The following is a 17,605-nucleotide window of genomic DNA, read 5'->3' on the forward strand; positions in this document are numbered from 1 at the left end:
AGCACTGATCTACACTGTACGCACGTCGTCCTTACTTTTCATCACTTTGGGCAAAGACCTAAACCTTCCCGATCTCCCCCCGTCGAAGAGAAAACACCTGTAAGCACTTTGCACCTTGCCCCCCATCCCCCGAAAAAGAGAAACCCCGTAGTTGGGGATGTACCATCGACTAAATGAAGCCTGCGGTTTTTTTGAAAGAGTGGGAAAAGGCTTACAGCACCTGGTATTCCCAGGCGGTCTCCCATCCAAGTACTGACCAGGCCCGACCCTGCTTAGCTTCCGAGATCAGACGAGATCGGGCGTGTTCAGGGTGGTATGGCCGTAAGCGAAAAGTGAGCCTACAAATGAGCCTTTTAAAGAATCGGAGACCCGATCTCCCTCCCTTTTTCTTTTTTAGTCCATAACATCCCTGTGAGGTTGACCACATTAGCGGCTGTTTTACAACTCCTACAGGACCCTCGGCGGCCGGCCTGCGGATGAACGGAAGGGGCTTCTTTCTTCCCCGAGGCGGACGACTCAGCTCGCGGTGGCGTCGGATGGCGGCGGCTCCAGACTCTCTGAGACTTCTTCCAACTCATCCAGCAGCTCAGTGAACGCCGGCCGCCGGAAGGACTCCACCTGATGGAGGAGAGGAGGAGGAGGAGAGGGGGAGGAGAGGAGAGGAGAGGGGAGGAGGGGAGAGGAGAGGAGAGGAGAGGAGAGGAGAGGAGAGGAGAGGAGGAGAGGAGGAGAGGAGAGGAGAGGAGAGGAGAGGGAGGAGAGAGGAGAGAGGAGAGGAGGAGAGGAGAGAGGAGAGGAGGAGAGGAGAGGAGGGAGGAGAGGAGAGGAGAAGAGAGGAGAGAGGAGGAGGAGAGGAGGAGGAGAGGAGGAGAGGAGAGGGGAGGAGATAAGAGGAGAGGAGAGGAGACAGGAGAGGAGAGGAGAGAAGAGGAGAGGAGAGGAGAGGGGAGGAGATAAGAGGAGAGGAGAGGGGAGGAGAGAAGAGGAGATGAGAGGAGAGGAGAGGAGAGGAGAGGAGAGGAGAGGGGAGGAGAGGAGATGAGAGGAGAGGAGGGAAGAGGAGAGGGGAGGAGAGGAGAGGAGAGGAGAAGAGGAGAGGAAGAGGAGAGGAGAGGAGAAGAGAGGAGATGAGGGCAGAGAGGAGAGGAGAGGAGAGGAGAGGAGAGGAGAGGAGAGGAGAGAGGAGAGGAGAGAGGAGAGGAGAGGAGAGGAGAAGAGAGGAGGGAAGAGGAGAGGGGAGGAGAGGAGATGAGAGGAGAGGAGAGGAGAGGGGAGGAGATGAGAGGAGATGAGAGAGAGGAAGAGGAGATGAGAGGAGAGGAGGGAAGAGGAGAGGAGATGAGAGGAGAGGAGAGGAGAGGGGAGGAGCGGAGAGGGGAGGAGGGAAGAGGAGAGGAGAAGAGAGGAGAGGAGAGGAGAGGAGAGGAGATGAGGGAAGAGGAGAGGAGAGGAGAGGAGAGGAGAGGAGAGAGAGGAGAGGAGAGGAGAGGAGAGGAGAGGAGAGGTTTTGACTGACGCTGCATTCTCAACACGATCATGTGATGCATGACAGTTTTGCGGATTCGATTTTTTTTATTATTATAAAATATGTATAGCTGGTTCTGATAGATATACATATATACATACAGTCAGGACCATAACGATTTGGACATTGACACAATCCTCATCATGTTGGCTCTGTACACCACAATGGATTTTGAATGAAACAATCCAGATGTGCTTTCAGAGACCTTCAGCTTTAATGTGAGGGTCTTCACCTCCACATCAGATGAACGGTGCAGGAATTACAACACATGTTGTACATGGCGCCTCCTTCTTAAGGGATCAAAAGTAATTGGACAAACTAACATCATCATCATTGTAATTGTCAATTGTAATACTTGGCTGGAAATCCTTTGCAGTCAATGACATGAAGTCTGGAACCAGAGACGTCTCCAGACGCTGGATTTCATCCCTGGTGACGCTCTGCCAGGCCTCGACTGCCACTGTCTTCACCTCCTGATGCTTCTTGGGGCATTTTGCCTTCAGTTTGGTCTTCAAGTGAAATGCAGCTCCATTGGATTCAGGTCAGGTGATTGACTTGACAATAGTCCTTTTATGAATGTCAATCATAGTGGACACCAGGACAATATTCATGTATTTAATGACACAACATTGTATTTGAGGTGTAGCAAATACATGATATATTCCTCTACATTTCTAGGAACACAGCGAAAAATAAAACATGCAAAATAATAAATAAAGAACAATCTCGCTTTCCATTCTGCTCACAGCTCAACGGTGAGAGCCCAAATGTCCTGAGGACGGCACCCGGACGCTGTTGGGTCGACTCGTTCCTGACCAGAAGGTCTCTGCCCGGGCCTTTTATTGTGAAAGGGAAGAACCAAGGAGCTGTAATAGGCTGCGGTTATCAATGGGGGGAACCATGTTCATTATTCCAAAGATATTCAATTCAATTCAGTTTATTTGTATAGCCCAATTTCACAAATTACAAATTTGTCTCGGAGTGCTTTACAATCTGTACACATAGACATCCCTGCCCCAAAACCTCACATCGGACCAGGAAAAACTCCCAAATAACCCTTCAGGGGGAAAAAAGGGAAGAAACCTGGAGGAGAGCAACAGAGGAGGATCCCTCTCCTAGGATGGACAGATGCAATAGATGTAATGTGTACAGAAGGACAGATTTAGAGTTAAAATACATTCAATGAATATGACAGAGTGTATGAATAGTTCATAGTAGGCATATTCAACGATGGAGACTCACGATCCATCAGGCAGATGGCGGTGGGGAGGAGGAGTGGTGAGTCTCAACAGGACAGTGGCGAGTCATGAGCAGGAATTCACGACCCAGACGATCCATCAGGCAGATAGATCTTATGCCGCCTCATAGGGTCCGATGCCCCATGAGACGTAAGTCAAAAGGACTCCGGGAGAAAGCAGAGTTAGTAACAGATTGAGAGATGAAAATTCATCCTTAAGGAGAGAAAAAAAAAGGAGATAGGTACTCAGTGCATCCTAGTCCTCGCAGCTATAAGCCTATAGCAGCATATCAAGGGGCTGGACCAGGGCAAACCTGATTCAGCCCTAACTATAAGCTCTGTCAAAGAGGAAGGTCTTAAGTCTACTCTTAAGCGAGGTGACTGTGTCTGCCTCCCGGACTGAAATTGAAGCTGGTTCCATAAAGAGGAGCTTGATAACCAAAGGCTCTGGCTCCCATTCTACTTTTTAAGACTCTAGGAACTACAAGTAGTCCCGCATTTAGTGAGCGAGCTCTAGTGGGGCAATATGGCAACAAGCTCCTTAAGATATGATGGAGCATCACCAATCAAGGCTTTGTAGGTTAAGAGAAGAATTTAAAAGTGATTCTTGATTTTACTGGGAGCCAGTGCAGAGCAGCTAGTGCAGGAGTGATGTGATCTCTTTTCTTAGTTTTAGTGAGAACACGAGCTGCAGCATTCTGGATCAACTGGAGGGACCTAAGAGATTTATTAGAGCAGCCTGCTAATAAGGAGTTGCAGTAATCCAGTCTCGAAGTAACGCAACTAATTTTTCTGCATCTTTTTGAGACAAGATGTGCCTGATTTTTGAAATATTACGTAGATGAAAGAATGCAGTCCTTGAGATTTGCTTTACGTGGGAGTTAAAGGACAAGTCCCGATCAAAGATATGACATCGTACAACCCACATGTATGTCCCAGTCACTGCAGCTGGAGACTCTCTGGTCCCTGTGGCTGAAGCAGGACTGTCCTCTGGCCGCCAGAGCCTTGATGCACGTCTTGCCCTGGAGGACGCTGTCCACAGCGTCGATGCAACTGGACTTTGCAGCTCCAACTGGTCCGTGAAGAAGAATCCTGATGTGCTGCCTTCAGTCTGAGGAGTGTCTCCTTCACACACTGCAGAGCGCTGTGTTTGTCTCTGGAGGAGGACACATGACATCACTGAGGAGCCGGGAGACGCCGATGAAGAGGGGAATCTCAGATGATTGATTTACTTTGGACTCAACTGGCCTCTGTGGTCGGGTGCTTTCGTGGACATGAATTGTCTGATTTCTTTACGTGTCGCTCAGGATGAAGTGAAAGTAAATGGTCAGTCGATGAGGATCTTTATTCGTGGTGAAACACACAACATAAAATGCATCCAGGTGACTAAGCAGGTGACGTCCTCTTCAAGCAGAAGTCCAGTGTCGTGCAGCACGTTGTGGTTTCATGGCTCTAAACCACAGATTAGATTTTCCTTTAGGAGTCCCACAGTTACAGGATTACAGCAGCAAGCGGGGCCAAAGTAATATAAATAGTGAACATTAACCAACAGTAATAAACACATCGACAGTAATAACTTAGCCATCGACCTCCTGTCTCCCACCACCTCCACCTCACCATGGGGGCACCCAGGAGACTGTTGTTGTGGCCTAAACCTACCTGTTGTTGTTGACAATAATATCTATTGTTAAAGCTTTGTGATGAAAAGATGAACATAACTTTCTGTCCATCAACAGATTGTGTTGACGTTGTCGTGAACTTCCGTGACACGGAGTTTCTTGTGAGTTGTAAAAGGGGAGCAGGCGGTTTACGAGTGTTTTACTGTCCATGGAAGGTTTAGTTTCACACTATAAATGGACACACATTGAACCTTTGGAAGTTATTAAAGTAGTTAATGATAAACAGTGAACCATGAGGCCGAGCTGAGTGGATGAAGCCGATGAGACTCATGAAGCAGACACTCGCCCCCAGTCGATGCTCCTCCAGGGTCACTGAGAACTGACGAGGACCAGAAATTAAAATACTACAACATTCGAGTCACTTTTTATGAATGATGATCAGAAATAATTTTACGAGGAGGAGGAGGAGAAGGAAGAGGTGGAGAAGGAGGAGGTGGAGAGTAGAAGAACGATTTGATCCATTTAACTGCAGTAAAAGTAAAATTCAGTCATTTACTGTGAAGTATAAAGAATATTTCAATGTTATGTTCCATCAGAGCGTCTTTGATGTCTTTACTTGTTAAATTAAAGAGGAAACATACAAACTAATGGTGTTAAGGCCACGCCCCTTACTCAGGAAGACAATAGAGCAAATAAAAATCTTTTTTTTAATTTTATTAAAAATAGCTCTAACTTTGTAATTATGTTTCGGCTTCAGAGAAGGCTTAGAAGGCCCGGACGGCCCGCCACTGACAGAAGTACAATAGATCCCCAGATAATTGATCTCTGAGTAAAATAACTTGAGTTTACCATCAGGAAGTTTCATGTGATCCATGTTTGATGTCTTTAGGACATGTTCTTGATCCGTCCATCCTGGAGACGGATCCTCCTCTGTTGCTCTCCTGAAGGATTCTTCCCTTTTTTCATCAGTTTTTTTCAATTTTTCTTGATCCAATGCAAGGTCAAAGGTCAGGGATGTCGTATGTGTACAGGTTGTAAAACCCTCTGAAGCAAAGTGGTGATTTGTGATTTTGGGCAGTATCAAACAAACTGAATTCAGTTCCTGATCCTTCTCAGTGAAATGTGCAGAGCTGCAGCTCATCAGAGGAACTGAGTCATGGTCTTCTTCTCCGGGAGAGAAGAGGATCAGAGGCTGGAGCTGGTGGACAGTCACCCCACATAGCAAACTGACTCCGTTCCAGATCCGCCCCAAATCCGCCATAGACTCCGGGAAGGTTCCGCAAAACGGGTCCGGATCGGCGGCTAAATGCACACCGCTACCGGATCCGGAACAGATGCGCTGCGTAATCGATGTATGGCGGATCTGGGCGGATACGGGCGGATCCGCCGTATCCGCCAATATTACGCAGATATTCATAAAATATTGACCTTCCATAAAGCGCTCATTTGGCCCAGATCAAGCTAACAAATATGCATCAATGCAACAACAACAAAATGCAAACGTAAATAATGTCAAACAGTTTTTATTTGAAAGGACAAATTTATATACACACATTTAACATTTAAAAGATATATTTAAGTCTGTTCAGTGTGGGGGACGTCTACAGTACGCCTCCTGGAGCTACTCGGTCTGCTGCCAGGTTGAACCACCGAATGGCGTGCTTAGGTACCTGGTCGCCAGTGGACGCATGTGTTGAGTGATTCTTTCTGACAGCATCTGTAATCACACAAGCAGATACAAAATCACATGAATACACAGTGCAACATAAATCAGACATGCAGTCTAAATCTAGTGGCTGTCTGGCACTTAAAGTGTGCTATGCTAAATATAGTCAAGTCAAGTCAAGTCAAGTCTTTATTGTCAGATACACAGAAGAAACTGTTCTCCAGTCTCTGTATGCGAGACGGATGATACGCCGCCTTCCAGAAGGCAGCGGGGTGAACAGGCTGAAGGCTGATGATGGCAGTCCTTTAGGATCCTGCCAGTCTTCCTGAGCATCGTGTGGTCTGTCCTGCAGGGCTGGGAGCCTCCCTACGATGATGAACTCCGCAGTCCTGACCACACTGCGCGTAGGGCCTTGCGGTCCTTGGCTGTGCAGCTCCCACTGTGATGCACCCAGTCAGGATGCTATTGTGCATCTGTAGAAATTGGTGAGGATGACTGAATCCATGCCAAACTTCAGTCTCCTCAGGAAGAAGAGGCGCCTGGGGCTGACCACTCCTCTGTCTGTGAGCAGACCAGGTGAGGTCGTTGCTGATGTTGAGAGATCCTGAAGCAGCTGACCATCTCCACTCCATAGAGCTAATATATCATATAACTATTATGTAAAGGTATAGTTGAGTAACATTCACCTAAATAGAGAATAAAGTTGCAATTCAAACATTTTATTTAGAAACATGGTTATTCGTTAGTTTGAACACAAAGACCTCCGGGTGAAATCAAATTGTTTTCATTATATATGAGTTACTTACGAGGAGCAAAGTCTTGCGCTCATTAGATTGAAAGATTTTTTCCATGAATCCTTCAATTTATGGACTTGCAACATCATCAGTGAACATAAATGCGTAGGATGTTCCCGTTACGCACGTTTACATCATGTCCTCCGATTGTTCCCAGGGAGGAAATCTAAAATGGATAGAAAAAGTACTATTAATATTTGATATTGTTTAAAAAAACATTACCATCAAACAGGGTATTATCTAGTGTTAATGACATACAATAGATTTTAATGAGCTTTGCGTGAGATTCTTAACCCTTGTGTTGTTTTAGGGTCATTTTGACCCGAATCAATATTCACCCTCCCAACCTTAGGATTAATTTGACCCCATTCAATGTTTAATGTCGGTGTTCTTTCGGTAGTCAACAAACAAACATAAAGTGCCTCACACTTAAACTTGGAAAACAATATTAATTCTAATAATTTTCTGGAGGTTTTAATTGCTGGCGTCAAATTGAACCCAAAGGGTAAAATATGTTAGCAAACATAAAGGTAACAGGAGGGGGAAACATTGAATCGGGTCAAAATGTCCCTAAGGCAACACAAGGGAAAAAAAAATAACAACTCACCACTCTCCTTCATTATAGCGTTGGCTGGGTCTTTGAGCTGTTGCTCGTAAAAAGGGAAAAAGGTAACGATTAAGAGATTTTACATCAAATATGGAAACATCAAGTGTTATACAACTCCATTAATCCAATCGTAATGATCATATTCACTTGGATTCAATGTGACAGTGTGTATTGCATGTCTCGTATCCAATTTACCATCGTTAACATTGTAAAGTGAAATGATTAAAAAGGTTCAATTTGAATCCCATAGCCGTTTGAGTTGTTGCTCACCACAGCAGGCAATGGTGTCTGAACCACACCTCGCCCCTCGCCAGGTTGGTGTGTACCCTGCATGGCTTGGCTGTCCTGCTGGTGATGAAGTCCGTGGTGGAGGAGGAGGAAGAGGAGGAGGAGGAGGGCAATAGGTGGAGGAGGGCAATAGTTGGAGGAGGAAACTGTCCTGCTAGTGGTTGGACCCTTTATTTTTGGGTGGCGATTTTCAGTCGCTGTCTGCATCCGAGTCCCCAAAGAAATGGCTAGAAATGGAGTTAGGAAAAAATGTATTATTTGTCATACTATAACATTGAATGACAGACACTTTATTTTATGAAGGTAAAAGAGTTCTAAAGAATACAATTTATACACATTTACTCACACAGGCATTGGCTTTCTCCTTTTAGGAATTGCCTCCTCTTCTGAATGGAGATCAGATGTGTCACAGGACATATATTTTGTTAACCATCGCCTTGACACCAAGTAATCATCTAAAAATTAAGTCAAAACACAATGAAAAAGTACAGAATTATGACCAGAACAATGTGATTAAAATGTTGTTTACCCACCCCATATGTAACATAAGGTAAATGTTTTTATGTATTTGTTTAAACTGCTAATTATTAGAATATTAATATAATTAGCATACCGCATGATCTAATTATTCTGACATAATGTGTCTGCCAGTCAGGTTGAGGTTCTTGCACTGACCGCCTTTGTCCACCCTTTCATCCTCGGGTAATCTGGCCTAAACGCAGCCACCACCACTGTACCAGCTTTGTGGCACGACTGCTACTGTTTTGCTGTCCAAGAATTCAATCAGATGGAACATCCTGAATTACAGAGGAAAGAAACAAACAGTGTCATCAGTCACAGAAATATAACTCTGTTCCAAGAACTTGAAACAATTTAGCAACTAGAAAACAATTTAGCAACTTTAATAAAAACACTACTATACATTAAGATAGTATTTTAATGATTAAAACAAATCTGGTCATTTTAAAGTTAAACAGGTTATACATTCCCTCTCAAATGTGTCTTTAAGTTGCTGTGAAAACTTCCTCCAAAAAGACATGCTACCTGAATTGTAGAGATCGATCCTGATGAACACTTCTGTAAAACTGAGGATGACATTTCAAATTGTAAATGTGTTGAGAACTCAATACATACAATTAAATAAAAACAGGTTTGTGCTGGCCATCTTTATTAGCTTGCGACTTGAAGCAGTAGCTAAGCGCTCGTTATTAGCTGGTATAAGCGCTCCTCGTTATTAGCCTGTGAAGCTCCTCGTTATTACTTGCCCAGCTTCAATGTGACCCTTTTGGAGCTAAGTATACTAAGTATACTAGCTAACCCAAGAACCACTGAAAATTCAGCGCTAGCTGCAGAAGATAGCTCACCCTAACCCTAACGAGATAGTTCGAAAATAGCCATAATTGACAGTAGCAACACAATTCAACACTTACCCTAATATCTCTGGCGCGAAGGGCTGCAGGTTTGAAAATTCCAGTTTGGACAGTCCAGGCGCAGAAGTCAGAGGAGCAACGATTTAGAACAAACGCATGAATTCAGTTCCTGATCCTTCTCAGTGAAATGTGCAGAGCTGCAGCTCATCAGAGGAACTGAGTCATGGTCTTCTTCTCCGGGAGAGAAGAGGATCAGAGGCTGGAGCTGGTGGACAGTCACAGATACAACAGCAGCTGTTTGTGAACGTGTGAGAGCAGAAGGGAATTCTGGGAGTGCTGAACGAGAACAAACACGTCCATAATCATTAACCTTTGACCTGGTGGACTGATTGTGACGTCACACAGGTTTTATTATGGACTTTGACTCTGAAGAGATGAGGGCGTGACGGCGTCCTCGGATCAAATGCACACACACACACACACACACCAGGACTGAGGGGAAGACATGAGCAGCTTCTTCTCTCCAGAGGTTCCTCCACACAGAAGGTGAACGTGTCCGTAAACTGACCTGAGGTCAGTTCAGCAGGTGAGAATCTGACCAGAGGAATCTGGACATGTTGGATCATCAGGATCTTTCTCTCTTTAACTGGACGGTAGAAATGGTTCCTGATGCTGATTGGCTGATCATTTATTTTGCTTTCAGGTGTAATAATACTCTCTCATTTATATCTGAGCTAAAGGACAGTGATTTGACGTCTTATAATAAAATAAGTGCTAAAACCTTGAAGCAACTTGAGTTTGACTCATGAATGAAATATGCGTCTGAACCGGTTTGACAGCTTCTGTTGCAGTGTGTGTGTCCTGTGACGTGAGTGTTGTGCAGCAGGTGTGTGTGTGAAGGTGTGGACTCTGCTATGCATCAGTGGGAGGACAGAGAGGAGGGAGTCCCTCCCTCTAAAACCTCTCTGTGTGGGGAACATGACAGCCAGACCAAAGCTCAGAGGTGAGGCCAGGACCGTTCTCCATGGCACGCCACTCCTCCGTCATGACTCACCCTCTAAGCTCTGAGTGTGTTGTGTTGAGCAGACCAGACTCACCTGGACCTGGACCTGGACCTGGACCTGGACCTGGACCTGGACCTGGACCTGGACCCAGCTGTGTGTCCATGAAGAGTAACATGTCTAAGGCAACCGCGATAGATTTCAAAGATGGAGTTCAGTCTGTTAGGTAAGCTTTTACAACCAAAACAAACTAAATCTGTCAGAATTTTACTGAACATGTGAATCAGCCCTGTGTTTCTGTCAGGATCCATCAGCAGAGAGATGACTCTCCTCGAGCTGGACCGGGACCTGGACCTGGACCCAGCTGTGTGTCCCTGAAGAGTGACATGTCTATGGACAGGCACATGATTTTCAAAGATGGAGTTCAGTCTGTTGAACTAAGGTGAGCTTTCATTAGGCGACTGTGTTTCTATCAGGATCCATCAGCAGAGATCAGACCCTCCTTTACCTTTGACTTCAGGATTCCTTAAGACAGAACATAATATACAACTTGTACTTTTGTTTTCTCCAAAGAGTTCAGCAACAGAGATCCCAAGTGATCCCAGGAGACCTGGACCCCATATTTAAGGTGTGTGAGTCAGAGACTGTATAACATATAGAGATGGTCAAAGAGTTGGATCGTTGATGGAGATTAGACGAGCAGGTGGAGCAACAGAGGAGACGTCCACCTGTCAATCAAAGAGGCCACGCCCTCTATGTCTCACCTTCAGGCCTAATATCATTTAAACGGCTGAGTTATTTATCTGTAGGGATGAACTCACTTGTGGAGCTTTTGTGTGTGGCACTGACTCGCTAATCACCGCCAAGCTTGCAAGCACAAAAAGGAATCTCAGGAATTGTTTGATTGGAGAAGTTTCAATATTCATACCTGCAAACTCATGAGGGGTGAAAAAAGTGACCACAAATCTAAATAATATTAATAAACAGTTTAAGAACAAAAGGTCCTCCGCTCTGACTAAGCCCTATAATAATAGTAATAACAAATATACATTGTCATTATATATAATATGGTTAAAGGACTCAAGGACTTTTCCTTGAGTCTGTTCTGCCTCTACCTGGTTGTCACGATACTAACATTATAACTTCTATACGATACCTGCCATAAATATCATGATACTGATACCAGAATTCAATACGATACCATAAATACGAGACTGGTATATTTATCTATAATATTAATGAATAAAACATCTGTATGGTTCACTTTTTACCAACTTTTTCAACACTTAACAAATGGCAGTAATATTAGTATTAGCCCACAGCAAGATATGAATGAAACTACATGGAGCCATCATAGCATTGATTATACGCTAAGAGGCCTTTAGTCTGTATCTGACCAGATGATACAGAGTTCATCAGGATGAGCAGCTGTAGAGTTACATCACTTTACAGACTGTCTGCATTGGAGACAAAGAACTGAAACATTTCACTTCTGGCATCTGGCCACCCCCTAAAAACAAAAACTCTTCGGATCCACACGATTCACGTGGATGACCTATTTTGATTTCAAAACGGCGAATTTCACCGAAAGGTGACAAGTTTGCAGGTATGAATACTTGGTTCTGGGTTATTTCGGGATTCCCGGCCCTAACTTGATGAAACATGGATTAAAGCTAAATTCCTTCCTGAACCGTATGTATTAAACCTCCTCTGACCTCTGATGTCAACATCTAGACACTCAAGACTTTATGGTCTTTAATTGAAGATGGAGAATTGTGCTTGTTTTTCATTGTCAGTTGGTATTATTGGATTAGATTTACAATATTTTCCAGAATGCATTTACAATCTACATTAACACGATGTTCACAGATTAGGTTAAACACTTTTCAGAAAATAATAATAAAACAATACTCATAAAATACAAACTTGTACAGTTTTGATGTAAAATGAAAGCTAATAACTTAAATTAAGGAGATAGCTTTGAATCGGCCTCAATACACCATTTAAAATATTTAAAAACATTAAATATAATTGTATTGTTTGGTTTCAGCTGCTTGAGAAGAACATTGTCAGCTTTATGAAGAGCGAGCTGAAGAAGATGCAAAAGGCCCTAAATCCAGATTACCCAGAAGGCCCTGCGCGTCAGAAGGAAGATGAGGAGGTGTTGGACGGTGAGGATGAAGAGCAGATGAGGAGCAGCAGGGAAGCATTTCTGAAGATCACACTAAACTTCTTGAGGAGAATGGAGCAGGAGGAGCTGGCTGACTGTCTGCAGAGCAGTAAGAGGATTTTAAAGACTTTACAATGAAACAGAAGACCACCACTCAGTAAGTTCATCTGTGATTGTTGTCATTCCAGAAACTCGTGTGACTGCAGCCCAACATGAACTCAAGTCTAACCTGAAGAAGAAGTTCCAGTGTGTGACTGCAGCCCAACATGAACTCAAGTCTAACCTGAAGAAGAAGTTCCAGTGTGTGTTTGAGGGGATCCCTAAAGCAGGAAACCAAACCCTCCTGAACCAGATCTACACAGAGCTCTACATCACAGAGGGAGGGACTGCAGAGGTCAACGAGGAGCATGAGGTCAGACAGATTGAAACAGCATCCAGGAAACCACACAGACCAGAAACACCCATCAGACAAGAAGACCTCTTCAAAGCCTCGCCAGGAAGAGAGGAGCCAATCAGAACAGTGATGACGAAGTGGCTGGCGTTGGGAAAACAGTCCTAACACAGAAGTTCACTCTGGACTGGGCTGAAGACAAAGCCAACCAGGACATCCACTTCCTGTTTCCATTCACGTTCAGAGAGCTGAATGTGCTGAAAGAGAAGAAGTTCAGCTTGGTGCAACTTATCCATCACTTCTTCACTGAAACCAAAGAAGCAGGAATCTGCAGGTTTGAAGAGTTCCAGGTTGTGTTCATCTTGACGGTCTGGATGAGTGTCGACTTCCTCTGGACTTCCTCAACAATGAGGTCCTGACTGATGTCACAGAGTCCACCTCAGTGCATGTGCTGCTGACAAACCTCTTCAGGGGAAACTGCTTCCCTCTGCTCGCCTCTGGATAACCACAAGACCTGCAGCAGCCAATCAGATCCCTCCTGACTGTGTTGGCTTGGTGACAGAGGTCAGAGGCTTCACTGACCCCCAGAAGGAGGACTACTTCAGGAAGAGGTTCAGGGATGAGGAGCAGGCCAGCAGGATCATCTCCCACATCAAGACCTCCCGAAGCCTCCACATCATGTGCCACATCCCAGTCTTCTGCTGGATCACTGCTACAGTTCTGGAGGACGTGTTGAAGACCACAGAGGGAGGAAAGCTGCCCAATACCATGACTGAGATGTACATCCACTTCCTGGTGGTTCAGTCCAAAGTGAAGATGGTCAAGTTTGATGGAGGAGCTGCAACGGATCCACACTGGAGTCCAGAGAGCAGGAAGATGACTGAGTCTCTGGGAAGACTGGCTTTTGATCAGCTGCAGAAAGGGAACCTGATCTTCTATGAATGCGACCTGACCGAGTGTGGCATCGATATCAGAGCAGCCTCAGTGTACTCAGGAGTGTTCACACAGATCTTTAGAGAGGACTGTACCAGGACCAGGTGTTCTGCTTCGTCCATCTGAGTGTTCAGGAGTTTCTGGCTGCTCTTCATGTCCATCTGACCTTCAGCAACTCTGGTGTCAACCTGATGGCAGACAAACAACCAGAAGCTAAAGGCCTTGGTCGGCATAAAGTATTGAGAGCAGAACCTAAACTCAAACATCTCTACCAGAGTGCTGTGGACAAGGCCTTACAGAGTCCAAATGGACACCTGGACTTGTTCCTCCGCTTCCTCCTGGGTCTTTCCCTGGAGACCAATCAGAGTCTTCTGCAAGGTCTGCTGACACAGACAGGAAGTAGCTCACAGGCCAATCAGGAAACAGTCCAGTACATCAAGAAGAAGATCAGTGAGGATGTGTCTCCAGAGAAAAGCATCAATCTGTTCCACTGTCTGAATGAACTGAACGATGGTTCTCTGGTGGAGGAGATCCAACAGGCCCTGAGATCAGGACGTCTCTCCACAGATGAACTGTCTCCTGCTCAGTGGTCAGCTCTGGTCTTCATCTTACTGTCATCAGAAGAAGATCTGGAGGTGTTTGACCTGAAGAAATACTCTGCTTCAGAGGAGGCTCTTCTGAGGCTGATGCCGGTGGTCAAAGCCTCCAACAAAGCTCTGTATGGATACGTTAACATTACTAAATGGATTGATGTTTTACTTTGATTAAACATGTTGTTTGTATTAATCTCTGTTCCTCCCTTAGGCTGAAGGGCTGTAACCTCTCAGAGAGAAGCTGTGGAGCTCTGTCCTCAGTCCTCAGCTCCCAGTCCTCCAGTCTGAAACACCTGGACCTGAGTGACAACAGGCTGCAGGACTCAGGAGTGAAGCTCCTCTCTGCTGGACTGGAGAGTCCACATTGTAGACTGGAGACTCTGAGGTGGGTTCACTGAATTATAAATAAAGATAAGAGCCCAATATGATCTTAATGTAACATGAATTAACTGATGATCACTGATGTGAACAGAGAGAAATGAGCTGAAACAAATGGTTTCATAACCAGATGGAGTCCCTGCACACACATTTCTCCTTTCAGAGAACAAGAATATAATATCTTGGCTCTTTTGATTGACATCGCTTGACGCCTGAAGAAACTGAATTTAAAGCTGCAGGACAATTCAGTTCAATATTTTTATAAAATGAAGTCCTTTATTAAACTCCCAATTTTCAAAAGCTTTCTGTTTTAAATCCGACCTTTATTTTACTTTAAATAAGAGAAGATAATGTATTTATTATTAGAGTATGTATTATTCATAATTAATCCAGTTCAATTGAAAATCTGTAATAATAAATATGTTGTAGATGTTATTCAGTTTAGTTTTCTTTATTTAACTTGACAGTCAGTTGTTTACTACATACACACGTTAATACAACTGTTGGCTACTTCAATGCATATGGCACAAAATCATAGAGCGCATATCTGACATTGATGTTCTGACCTTTAGTGAGGAAACTCTCTCTAACTGGACCTCAAGGATTTTAATTATACCTGATATACAATCATGACACTTGTCTGGCTTCATGCTGCTGATGGATTACTGAACAGGCCTATGGGACAGAGCCAGGGGCCACAGGGTCAGGGGCCAAAGGGTCAGGGGCCAAAGTGTCAAGGGTCAGGGGCCACAGGGTCAGGGGCCAAAGGGTCAGGGGCCAAAGGGTCAGGGGCTAAAAGTGTCAGGGGCCACAGGGTCAGGGGCCCCCTGTCCTTCACCTACAGAATGTAACTGAGAGACACAGAGAGTATTGATGAGTATACTATATGTACCATACTTTATTAATATATATATATATATATATACTTGAGTGAGTCAATGTTCCTCATAAAAAGAGTTATTTATTCACACATAAAGAACCAAACATTTATCCATTTAAATGAAATAAGTGTTGAAATGAAACTTGTTGTGATCCTTGTGATCAGGTTCATCTTCTCTCTGAAGTCATGAATCCTCCGGCCGTAAGCTGCTTCTACACGTCTGCTACCAGCTGCAGGAAACCTTGTGAAGTGGAGTTCACATTAAAACATGAACTCATCTGATTGGATGATGAACAGATTGTTTCTGTCATCTTTTCTTCTTCTTTCACTGACGGGATTTTAACTAAATGTCTGTTTACAGAAGAAGATGAAACCAAAGTGAAAGCCACTCGTGTTCATGATGTCAATAATGATTCATTGTGTATTGATATAATAAACTCTGTGTGTTGTTTTGTGTGTTTACAGACTGTTCAGCTGTGGGATCACAGAGGAAGGCTGTTCTTCTCTGGGATCAGCTCTGAAGTCAAACCCCTCCAGTCTCAGAGAACTGGATCTGAGAGGAAACCAGCTGCAGGATTCAGGAGTGAAGCTGCTGACTGGTTTTCTGGAGAGTCCACGTTGTAGCCTGGAGACTCTGAGGTGGGTTCACTGTCTGCTGCTAGTGTAGCACCTTCATGTTTAATCAATAACTGTTTGATGGATCTACGTATAGAGCGTATTCACGTGACGTCAGAATCTCAATCGCGCCATCTTGGGGTCCCACTTATTAAATGTCAGAAGAAGTTGACCTGGCTATCGTGTCCTCTGTTTGATTATGCGAGAGCCCAGCAACCTCATGTCCTTCTGCATTACCAAAGAAAGATTTCAGCGGTTGGAATTGAATATTTGCAAAGCTTTTTTACCTGATTTTACTCGCTCAACACTTTGTGGTTAATTCGCTAGTTACCCCTAGTTACCAGCATATAGCCCGGTCACATTCCTGTAAAACAGTTTTCATTTCCGCTATCGACCATGGGACATTAACAACTATTTCTGCGTTATACTTGTTGTGGAAATACCACAAATGTGGGAACATCAAGCGCCCCGTGTCTGGGTTCATATATGATCCGTAGTCGCAGCTCCGCCTCCAGGACGAGTGTCTGATGAAGCCGCTTCCAGCTCCTTCAGGACCAGCAGTGACTGTTTGGTGGCCGTGCTGATGCTGTTCCCATGGAGCCAGTGTTTTATTTTACCTTGAAATGAATCACAGAGTAAAGGCAGACATCGCCCGACGGAGTTAGTTGTCATGTTCATGGCTTCCTCCCAAGTTTCCATCCACAGTTCCTTTTGCGCAAGTGAAACATTGATTTTCGCTCGGCGAAAAAAGCAAAAAGAGATTATTGACGAGAGTGTCAAAGGAAACGTGCCCACAACCCGATGTATCAACAGAAACACATGAGAACAGTCCTAACGCTCAGACGCCGAGTGAAGCCGAAGGAGATGACAAGTTGAAGTAATAGCCTGTCTTGTTGAGCTGATGAACATATTCTGAATCATTAGTCCATCCAACAGTGAGGCACAGAACCATAATCACAAGGCACACCGCTTTGAACTGAAATTGTGTCTCCTTCAGGATAAGATGGTCATTTCTAAAGAAGAGAGGCATTAAATAAAGCAAAACAATGCCGTGCTGGGACCCCAACATGGCCACCAAAGGTTGTTGTGGTCACGTGAGTGAATACGGTCTATTGATCCATCAAGTGTTTCATTTCCTGGTGACATGTTCCACTTCACATCAGCTGCCTCGTTGCATGTCGTCCTCTACAAGCACGACATGGACAACTTGTCTGGCCTCATGCTGCTGATGGATTACTGAACAGGCCTATGGGACAGGGGCCACAGGGTCAGGGTCCAAAGGGTCAGGGGCCACAGGTTCAGGGCCAAAGGGTCAGGGGCCACAGGGTCAGGGGCCCAAAGGGTCAGGGGCCAAAGGGTCAGGGGACAAAGGGTCAGGGGCCACAGGGTCAGGGGCCAAAGGGTCAGGGCCACAGGGTCAGGGTCCAAAGGGTCAGGGGCCACAGGGTCAGGGGCCAAAGGGTCAGGGGCCACATGGTCAGGGGCCACAGGGTCAGGGGACAAAGGGTCAGGGGCCACAGCCCCAATCAGGGCCCCAT

General features: G+C 44.9%; 2 protein-coding genes, 1 non-coding gene and 1 pseudogene across 3 annotated transcripts in view; 2 read left to right on the top strand and 2 right to left on the bottom strand.

The window, feature by feature from the left end:
* The window catches only part of LOC130196675 (protein NLRC5-like), a 1,158,129-nt gene that overhangs the window by 541,925 nt on the left and 598,599 nt on the right, over positions 1-17,605 (bottom strand).
* Positions 1-17,605, top strand: part of LOC130196679 (NACHT, LRR and PYD domains-containing protein 12-like) — a 373,575-nt gene that overhangs the window by 126,116 nt on the left and 229,854 nt on the right. The window contains 1 exon segment of the mRNA XM_056419002.1: positions 15,918-16,091. Coding sequence (XP_056274977.1) covers positions 15,918-16,091 — 174 coding nt within the window.
* LOC130197496 (5S ribosomal RNA) lies at positions 209-327 on the bottom strand. The gene has a single exon (XR_008832467.1). It is a non-coding gene; the product is annotated as a 5S ribosomal RNA (ribosomal RNA).
* Positions 9,874-13,813, top strand: LOC130196695 (protein NLRC3-like; annotated as a pseudogene).

This window comes from Pseudoliparis swirei, chromosome 7 (assembly GCF_029220125.1).
Source record: "Pseudoliparis swirei isolate HS2019 ecotype Mariana Trench chromosome 7, NWPU_hadal_v1, whole genome shotgun sequence".
In the NCBI taxonomy this organism is placed as follows: Eukaryota; Metazoa; Chordata; class Actinopteri; order Perciformes; family Liparidae; genus Pseudoliparis; species Pseudoliparis swirei.